Source organism: Papilio xuthus, unplaced genomic scaffold (genome assembly GCF_000836235.2).
Source record: "Papilio xuthus unplaced genomic scaffold, Pxut_1.1 DF828037.1, whole genome shotgun sequence".
NCBI lineage: Eukaryota > Metazoa > Arthropoda > Insecta > Lepidoptera > Papilionidae > Papilio > Papilio xuthus.
Window position 1 is genome coordinate 1,901,000 of NW_013530612.1, and position 10,735 is coordinate 1,911,734.

Here is a 10,735-nt window from a genome sequence, read left to right on the forward strand (position 1 = left end):
GCGGGGGCGGAGGCGGGGGCGGAGGCGGGGGCGGAGACAGACAAGGAGAACGAGATGCAGCCCCCCGCCGGCTGCGACGTGCCGCGCAGGAACTCTCTGCACAATAGAGAGGACACGCCTAAAGCTAGACTTAACGGTATATCTGACCTCTATAAATGGAGTTGCTATGACACGTTGCATTTTGTGCCTATTTGATTTTCGTTATTTTGACGCTGATAGTAGCAGTTTTTAGCGGTTGTGTCGATACAATTAACTGTCACGTAACAAAAGGCGTGTTTAAATCAGAACGAAGCAACAGAAGTCATTTTCAACTAATCGCCAATCCACTAATGAAAAAAAATAAAACTCCAGCTGACTATGACACTTTAAGAAAAAAATTTACTGTCACAATCAGTTAGAGGATGTCACAATGGAATTTACATACATACAGACGCACTACACCCTCCTGATTCATGTTCATACACTCGAACATAACTACAATTGTTTTTTTTAAATCCTAGATGGTGATGTGATGTCACCAGCCTCCCGGTACATAGCGATGGCGCGGCAAGGTCTGCTGGGCTGCGACTCTCAAGAGACGCCCAAACGATTGCACGAACTGAGAGACGAAGCCAGGATAGGTACAATAGCGTAATAAATATACATATTAATAAAAGACGAATGTCTGTAGTGTATGTAATATCGAAAGAAAAATCAAATTTCGAAATATTTCGAAATAAATTTTCGGAATATTCACAAAAAAACCAACTTTAAATATTTTTGTCTGTTTGTATGTCTATCCTTAAGGCGGCGTTAGTTCCGCATAATCTCTGCATTGATTTTGACGGGACTTGGACGGGAAAGCTGATGCATGAGGGCATATTATAAGTTACCTTTTTTTCTAATTCCGCCCAGACGAAGTCGCGGATGATCGTTAGTTATATGTAGTTAGTGTAATGTGTAGGTGACGATGCGGTGCGCACTCCGCCATTGGATGAAGCGTTGTCGTCGCCCAACCTGGCGGCGCTGAGCCCCACCACGCGGCGCAGACTGCGCGCTGTGCGCTGCGGGGAGATGCCCTCAGACCCCATACGTACCCCCACCGACCCTTGTTAGTATACACATCTACATCCAACATCATACATTCTTACAAATGGGGAGAAAAACTGCCTTTTGCTTTTAATGTCAGCATGATTAATAGTCGATATCACTAAATATATCACAGATGTACGAAAAACAATATTTTATGTACAAAGTACTCTGTGGACTGGACTAATGACGGCCTCCGGCAAATTGTAATAAAAAAATTAAACAAGCAATTTTTTATTTTTTTTAAGTAAGTTTTTTGTCATAAATTACTTATAACAAAAAAAAAGAAAACGTTTTTTCTAAATGGGTAGCTCCCTGTTGACGCTAACGCCACCTACTTAAAGCTTTCAGATTTTCTCTCCATTGTAAACAAAAACAGACTTAAACAGATTTAATATTTTTTTTATTCCTGTAGCTTTATAGAAAATACATTGCAACATGTTTGTTTAATATCGGTGATTTTTACATTATTTTTGATTGTTTGTACGCAGTTGAGAAGAACCCGGCGACTCCGGACAGCGCGTTCGGTGCGGCGCTTCGTCCCGGCTCCGGCCGACTCTCTCCTGACTCCAGGAAGCGACTTTGGAAGGTGGTCAATGACCTACCTTCCAAACCACACGCACCCGTTAAGGAACATACTGTATGTCATTTTTATTTGTCTTATATGACTTGCTTTAGTCCGCGACTTCGTCCGGAATTATCCGTTCTGCGGAATTAAAATTAACTTAATTAGTAACTTATTTGCTCTTCCAGGATAAGTTCACATCTATACCAAATTCGGTCGAGATCCATGCAACATCCATCCATCCATCCATCCATTCAAACATTCGCATTTATTATGATTAACACAAAAGGTATTTTTTAAAAAAAATTTCATATCATTCATTTCTTGAGTTTTATTCTTGTAAATTGTTATCATGTTAATTGTATGGAGAAAAAAATGGAGTACAAAATTCGACATTATTTATCTTATGTATTCAGTAATATTATTTTCAGCCACTATCGGAGATTCGCAATCGTTTCCTGGCGCAGTTCAACTGTCAGGCGGAGACTCCGCCCGCAGAGCACACCGCCGCGCCCAGGAAACTGCGCCTACAGGTTAATTATATCGCCTTTAACATACATTTCTAATTATAAGTATGGAAAAATATGTTTTTCTCATGGTATTCTTAATTAGAATTTTTCACAACTAATCGATAAATTGTATTTGTTTTAGGATCAACCTGAGACACCGCCGCCAAAGATGCCAAAATTATTTAGCGATCAGGTAAAAGATTATAAAAATAATACTTATTTTACACAGATTAAAAATGACCAAAAATGAAAGCAAACGTTTGTTTTTGTTACTTTGACAGTATCCATTAAATTTCATTTTTTCTTCTTGATACAACATTTTCACATATAATTCTATTCTATAGAATTAACCTTGTAATGATGACGTATGAAGGGACGCATGGGAAGGGGAAATATCCTCTATCTGTGCGTCCTCTGTCGATAAAAAGTAGGCAACGCATCTCTAATGGTAAATGTATGGACAGCAGTCACTTCGCTATTTCAGCGAATTCATTCAGCCATTTGTCATATAAAAATCTGTATCCAGACAGCGAGCAGTATAAGCGCGGCGGAGAACGAGGAGAGTGTGAAGAGCGAGAGTAGCGCAGCAAGCGCTGCCAGCGCACCAGGCAGCAGGACTCCGCTGCCGGCCGCAGTGGACGCGCAGCTGCAGCGCTTGACTGCTGCACTCAACAGTCGCAGCTCACAGAAACACAAGCGCTCCAGGGACTCCGTCACTGTTACTCCACGTAATATCTTTTACTAGCTGCAGCCTGTGACTCCGTCCACTAGCAGGAAAAATTAATAGCCTATGTGTTCTTCCAGACTATGTCCTACATCTATGGCAAATTTTAGCAAGATCTGTTTAGCAGTTCTCGAGATCTTGTAACAAACATCCACCAAATCAACATTCGCATTTATAATATTCGTAAAATAGTAAGTTATAGATATTTTTTTATCTAATTAATCATTACTAGCATTTACTATTACTTAGTAAATTTTTTGATGAGACAGATACAAGAGGAGGGAAAGAGAGGGGTTAATAAAATAGTTTTGATTAAATTTATAAATTGTATGTACAGCTATAGGTGTGATGGAGTGCGAGCCGGAGCCGCTGTCGCAGCCCAACACGGTGGGGTGGGACGACGGCGCCACGCCCTCGCTCGCGCCCACACAGGACACGCCCATTATCAAACGATTCATGCTCTCCTCTAATGTTGATGTATGCAACTATATAATATCATACCATACATTTTTTTAAATTTTACTCTTCGTAATTAAAAAAATGTGGTCTTCAAGGTCGAATTTTCATATTTTTTGCCCCATTTTGGTCAGATGTTCAAATTGTTGACTACTTCAGTCAGCTACTACGATCAGATAGTTATTGACCACTTTGGTAAGATAAACAAATAGTTGTTGACCACTTCGTTAGGGTAAACAAAATGGTTATTGTCGGCGTTCTAGAACCGCGAGGAGATAGCGACAATGATCCAGTACCTGGGCGGGGAGGTGAGCGAGTGCAGCGAGATGGACGCGCGGGCGACGCACCTGCTGTGCGCGGCGCCGGGACGCAGCGAGAAGATGCTGGGCTGCGTGGCGGCCGGCCGCTGGGTGTTGCATCCCGCCTACGTCGCCCGCAGCCGCGCCGCTGGACGATTCCTGCAGGTACGTGAAGCTGTCAGGTGCACTGAAACATAAGGGACTTGTAGTCAACAAAGTGCACAGGTAAACATTGGCCAGACTGACCTTCGGTGGAGCCATGGGTGGTAGTGGGGCCAGATAAGTATTATAGACTAAACAGTCGCATCAGAGCGAGATAAACATATGTATGTTCCATACGTTTGTCTCGTTCTGAAGCGTTGTTCCTACGATTCCGTATTATGTCTAAAGCGACCATTTTACCTAAATATACTCTTAGCGTTGGTTTCTTATAATTAATATAAAGGTAATCGTCAGTGGCCAGTATTCAAATATCTTCTGTGGTACCAGTATCAGTTCTGGTTCTGGTTGTAGGAATTAAGATTTACACAATTATCTTAATGATTAAAATATCTAGGAGGAAGAGTTCGAGTGGGGCAATCCGGTGGCGAGCTGTTTACCCGCAGTATCGGAGGCGGAGCGGTCGTTAGCTGCGGCGGCGCATCGCTGGCGGTCGCGGCGCGCGGCCGGCCGGGCTGGCCCATTCGCTGGAATGGTGGCGTTGCTGCACGTCACTGATGCCCGGCGACGTCTGCTGGCACGACTCATACAGGCCGGTGATGGACTGGCACCCGATGACCAGTTAGTATATTCAATGTATATAGAGTAATTAACTTATCTTCTCCATCCATCCACATTATTTCTTATTAGACCACTTTATAACAGGCGGAGACTGTATTTATCACTAGTAATTGTCCGCGACCTAGTTTGTGTTGAATTAAAAAAAATATCCAGATTTAATCTACTTTTAATATCAAATCCATTTTAAATCATTAAGATAGAATAAAATGTATGTCATGTTTAATTTGCAACATGTTGACAGGCCACCATACACAAAGGAGGAGGTGAACGTTTGCTTCGCGGATGTGAAGCGGTACCCGCTGAGTGCACGAGACGCGGCGTGGCTGAGTGCGCGCCGCGTGCCTGTCTGCCCCCCCGTACTGCTCAGCTCTTACCTCACTGATGAAACTCCGCCCAATCCTCACGAACACTGTCTACCCGAATATAGACCTAAGTAGATTGACTTTAGGTATATTTTTGAATGTAAATATAACCATTGTATAGTATTTTTCAAAGGAATGTTGTACTGCCCAGCTCAAGGTCAGCCATCACATAGATCATTGCCACTACTTGAATTGAGACAAAAAAGAGAAATAAATGAGGTCTTTAAAAGTAGGAATGTTTAATTTTAGCGAAATATTTTTTTACTTATATTTATCTTAATAATAGTATAAATTCGAATGTATGGATGTATGGATGGATTTTAGAAGATATCTCCAAAATGGTTGCATGTGTCTTGGTGATATTTGACATAGATGTAGAACATAATCTGGAAGATCACTTAGGCTACTATTTTTTTTAATTTATCGTGAACTCGTGCGACTCCAGGCGACAGCTAGTTAAGGAATACATGTAACACGAGCGATCCACCGATGAACATTTTACAAAGTAAGATGTCTGATACAGCTTTTATATTTTACTAAATTTGATTTTTTTTATTCGAGGGATTGTACGAATAATTTATTTTTACTTAGTAATAACCAGTAGTTGATTCCCTTATTATGTTTCTACACGACTGTATTTTAAATAACGCTATAAGATATTTTTAAATAATTTTTAGTACTGGTTCGCATAATATTCATCAGAAAACTTTATTTGAACTGGTCGCCATTTTTATACAGTGTGCAAAACATGTAGATTAAAAAATAAAGACATAAGAACTTTTTTGAAACGTTCGTTAACAGTTGTAATACAGAAAAAGAAGATGTTATAGGTGACGTTGTGGTATTGACTATTAGATTTTGACACACGTCAATGTCACTTTGTCAGTTGTTTGGGCAAAGAGTATAAATAATATATAGCATGAGGCGTGAGTTATAAACAATATTTTATTAGTTAAATATTTTATTAATAACTTTTTAAAACATATTTTAAAGTTGTATTTGAATTAATTATTTGTTTTAACTAGCTGATATATAACTTACATTTTACTGTCAGTTTTAGTAAGATCTTATTTCTATATTTTACATAGAACTTTGATTTTTGTATTTCTTTCTGGACTATTACTTTGATATTTACGATTGTAATTTGAAATTAGTTTAAATATTTTTGACAAAATTCATCAGTTTAGATTTTATATACAACGTTAATAAATGTTGTTTGAAGTTTTATTTGAATGTTTTTATTAAAAATCCTTTCATAAAAACCGCCATTTTCTAATATGGAAAGTTATCTTTCTAGATTTATATCTTTTGTAATGGATAAAGATTATTAAAACTAAAAGATAAAAATATCAGTTTTTGAAATATTTTATTTTAATTGCACCTTTTTAATTTAAATAATAAGATTGAATATATATGACAAAGAGAGAGAGAGAGAGAAAAGAAGAGAAGAAACAGAAAGAGGTAGAGGAAGACCGAAGAAAATATGGATTGCTTGAAAGAGGATATGCGTAAAAATTAAGAATGACGTACGAATGACGTATGGAAGAGTACTGAGGTTTTCAAATATCTTAGGCTCAAAACATAAGAGTTATTCCATGGAATTCAATGTTGGGTGTAAATGGCTTAAAGGGATTCGATGTGAGAGCAATGCCGCAACCAAAAACATTGAAACACTCTGTATTTACTATATTTAATCTGTGTAGGGAAAAGAGCAGATTGATGACGAATCTTAAAGCGTTAAAATAAATAAAATCAGATGCTTGTAAACTTCTATTCAAATTTCTTGACCATCAATTTGATGGATCTTTGGTCGCCTTTGGGATACTTAAGTCCTGCTTGTGACATTTCGTGGAGCGTGGCTTCCGCTGTCACGATGTACCCACATCTTGCAGCTAACTTCTGTGATGATATACCAGTGAACACTGTTGTTGCTGCTTTCACATTCAGTTGTTTGCAAAGAGGCTCTCTGAAATATTAAACGTGAGTTTTCATTGCCGAAACATATACAAATTGTAAGTCACTGTGGTATCCGATAAATCTTTGTCATAATTGTAAGGTTGCCCAGTTAGGTACAGTCGCGTTCGTTCGCAGTGTTCCTAAAAAGCAACAATCGTATGAACTACTCGTACGATTCGAAACGACAAGAATATTATTTTACACTTCACAAAAGTGAAGGTATCCCATAGATGTTTTTTTTATTAAACATCGATAGTGGCTCAATTGCAAGCATGTAAGTTCTGTAATTGGAATACCGCTAAAGAAGGTGACTGTACATAAAGGAAGCATTTGCTCATCTCACATTGTTGATAATTTATAATATACCTAGTCTGATTATGAATTGACACAGTTGAAGTCGGTGGCATACCTGGCGTTTAGAATCCGGGCGCCTAGCTTAGCGCCTCTGAACTCCCGTTTCACGACCAAGCCGTAACCGACGAGTAGCTTGTCCTCACCTAAATATTCAAATGGATTGCATTTGTCCTCTACGAACTTTAGACCTTCGAACACCGTCTTCCATTCGTCTCCTTGTATCTGAAATATGTAGATAATATATTAAAAATCTTGGACATTCTAAAAATAAATAATTATACTTTGTTAAAATTACGCACCTCAATGGAAGATTTATCATCCTTTTTCGCGATAACACAGCAATTCCCACCAGCCAGAGTCCGCACTCCGTCGATCTCTCTATAGCAAGCAATGCTCGTCCGCTCAGCGAGACACACTCGCCAGTAATCGCTGATTCCCTTTACGCTTTCAGGGTGTTCAGAAAGACCTGCCAATATTAAGATTCGAGGTTGCGATATGTAAAGGAGTGGACGTATATTGTCAGCGTGAAACGATTATTTCGCTTGGTACAAGACCAGCGAAGAGAGAGACAGAGAGAGAGAAAGAGAGAGAGAGAGAGAGACAAAAAAATCCGTTCTATAGAGTACCCGTAACTAATGAGCATTTATGATGATGAAACTTAGAAACAAAGTGTCAGAATTACGCTTAAACGACTTCCATAATATCTGCCTACTTCTATGAGGTTTATTTATGTCGTGTTCCCAAGTACATTTATTTAAGCTTGTTATGTTTTTATTACTACAATTGAACTTGAAATGGTTATTTTTAAACCGCATGCATCCTTCTCTATCGATCGTAAGGTCAAATTAATTTGCTTATGCACTTTATCCTGCAGTATACAAAAGTAGTTAAGACGCAAAATTACGGAACCAAAGGAAAATATTTAAAGTTATGTGTCGTTGGAATCACGAGGATAAAGACAAAGCGAATTAATATAGAACAATAAAACTTACGGACATAAAACAGAATAAAAACCAGTAAAAAATAAATATATATCGTATACTTCTTTTCATTCTTTTTATCAAAAGTAATTAAAATAAATTTTGATCTTTTCTTTACAAGCGACATCCTGAATAGGTAATCCTCAATCCTATCTTTCCTCAATTAATACTCAGAGATTTAACCTTAAACCGACCTTGTCCCAGTTAACGTTTATTGATAAGCGGCATACATTCTCAGTAAACCAGTTCTGAAGGTCTAGTTCGAGAGGATATAGCCTCCATTAACAATGCTTATGCAATTCGCGTACAAAATTTATACAAAATCAACAAAAAAAATATATTAAAAAGTTAATTGGGGCTAAAATGTTGATATAAAGATATATAAGATATCTCAGACTCCTCGTTTTTTTCTACTTTTTAATTCTTACGTATTTTAAGAACAAAAATGATAAATAAAAGGTTTTTTTAAGCTAGTTTTAGAGTCGCGCTGACTACGCTGTTTTACTCTTAAACGAGGTTCAGGCTAAGCGCCATCTGCGCTCGGCCATCTCAAGCTCGGTGAAGCTGTTAATGCCTCCTCAAGGCAAACAGTGGCAATCAGTCACAAAAAAAATGACTACGCTGTCGTCCAAAATGCCAACACCGACTGTCAAGCTACGGACAGCATGACTAAAGCCAATTATTACAAAGTGTGACTTATGTTAATTATTCTATTATATAATAAGATAACATATTGAAACTAGAAAAGACAATACATACTTAAGATAAATATATTGTTTCCAGTGTTATTTTCATGCAAATGTTAGTATAACGATGACTGGCAGTTTGTTCAAGTTAATTGTCTTTTTCTTCGTTTTATGTTATGTAAGGATGTATCCAAATTGATTTAAAAAATGGCGAATTATTATTTTTCATGTAACGTATCATTTAAAATGATTTACTTCTGACATTGAGGACTATTATTGACTAAACAAAAAAATAATTACGATAAATAATTCTAATTTATCTTTTCCTGTACGTAAATAATTATCTTGTAATTATAATGAGACGTTTTGTACATTACAAAAAAACATTATAAAATGTAATTAAACAATGAAGAATTAAAACACAAAACAATTATCTTTTTAGTCAACTTGCCACTTGTTTATTTTCTAAGCAGCTTTTATTGTTAAACTAGTTTTCATAATTAAGAGGCATGAATAATCTAGGTTTAGGGTTTGTATATTTTAGGTTAGATTAAAAAAAAATTACGTGTAGTGGAACAGAGAACTTCATCCGTGCCGAGATGATCAACCAGTACTTCAATAAATTTCTCATCGTCTTCCGGTGGGAGATCTTGAACGATCCAAGTGACGCCATCTGCCTCCCAGCGCTCGTACTCTTGAGGAATGATACGATCTCCCTTCATCACCGTTATCTGTTAAGCAAATTATAAATATGGTACGACTTTAGTGGCATTTATAAATACTATTCATATAAATGTTTTAACATACCTTGGTGGCTCTTCCCGCGTGTCGTTGAGCAAAACACAATGTTAGGTTAGGTTAGCGGGATGCTGGTAGAGGGAATCGCACCGATCACTTTGGGCCACCAAGATATTTGAAAAGAATTATACCAGAAAACTGACTTAACGCTTTTCAGAACATATAATTAACTAAGAGATTTGAGCTTTTATGAAATTGTTCTGAAAACCCTACAGCAGATGTACCTATTTGTTAAATATATTTGACATAACCACACTTCACAAGAAAATGTTAATAACATGGTTATGTGTTTTGTCTGATGTCTTTCAAAATCTAAAATTTAGAATATAATGCGTCTAATCGCGAGTTTCCGCTGCCGAAACTCGCACGTAAAAACATATATAGCCATCTCAGTTTTTTCAAGAAAAACAAAAGAGACAACAGCTTGGTTTGTACCTGTGTTTCGTGAATTAAAACTTTTTATAAAACGATAAGACATTATGTACTTATATTATTCATTACCGTCAAGTTTTGATACGATGATAAAAGGCTACTTGAAGTACTTATTTCATACATTATGCACTTCTAATAGTAAAAGATATTGCAATTAAAGATCTTATCATTCTAGTACTTATAAATTATCATAATATTTACATATGTAATCGTAAATGAGGAAGAACGATTAACCTAAGAACCATAGAGTAGTTGAATAAAACCAATAAAAGGTATTTTCCACTTGTCTATGCTTTTCATTTATGACGGTTTTTGGAACACTCAAAATTATGAGTAACAAATATTATAGATTAATAATAATTGACGTACAGTCTTGTTTTAAGATATTTCTTAGAGTTTATTTACTATTCGTTCTTTTAGTGTTTATAACGTAGAGTTTTGATGTAAATAAAGTGATGTAATGAGAAATGAGAAATAATTTTATTGTCTTTGTTCAATTTCAATTAATTGGGTTAATTAAAGAATTTAAACTCTGTCCAAACAAAAAAAACTACATAAAATGGGTTACACTCAAAGTTCAATTATTGGGCTAACAGATTAGTGGAAAAATAGTTAATTAACTTAAATATTTATGATAGTTATATTTTGTCCGACTGGCAAGAAGGTAGTTTTTTCACTGGATATGTTTGTAGATACTTACGTGTATTTACAACATAAATAAGAAAGTAACGTTGAATTTGTATGGCTACAAATATTGACCGAAGAA

The 10,735-nt window shown here is 36.8% G+C and overlaps 2 protein-coding genes across 2 annotated transcripts; one reads left to right on the forward strand and one right to left on the reverse strand.

Moving 5' to 3' along the window:
* Positions 1-12: 12 nt before the first annotated feature.
* LOC106114594 (DNA topoisomerase 2-binding protein 1-B-like) lies at positions 13-4,991 on the forward strand. The gene is made up of 11 exons (XM_013307857.1): positions 13-136; positions 501-620; positions 944-1,090; positions 1,560-1,708; positions 2,065-2,166; positions 2,285-2,335; positions 2,669-2,870; positions 3,204-3,343; positions 3,586-3,786; positions 4,178-4,401; positions 4,643-4,991. Exons 1-11 carry the CDS (start codon positions 55-57, stop codon positions 4,836-4,838), a joined length of 1,614 nt encoding a protein of 537 aa, XP_013163311.1. The 5' UTR covers positions 13-54; the 3' UTR covers positions 4,839-4,991.
* A 1,443-nt stretch (positions 4,992-6,434) lies between these two features.
* LOC106114612 (uncharacterized) lies at positions 6,435-9,470 on the reverse strand (the record flags this gene model as incomplete). Its single annotated transcript, NM_001311995.1, is given in 4 exon segments — positions 6,435-6,729; positions 7,129-7,295; positions 7,373-7,539; positions 9,305-9,470. Coding segments are annotated over 4 exon segments (687 nt in total). The 3' UTR covers positions 6,435-6,533.
* Between the last annotated feature and the right edge of the window lie 1,265 nt (positions 9,471-10,735).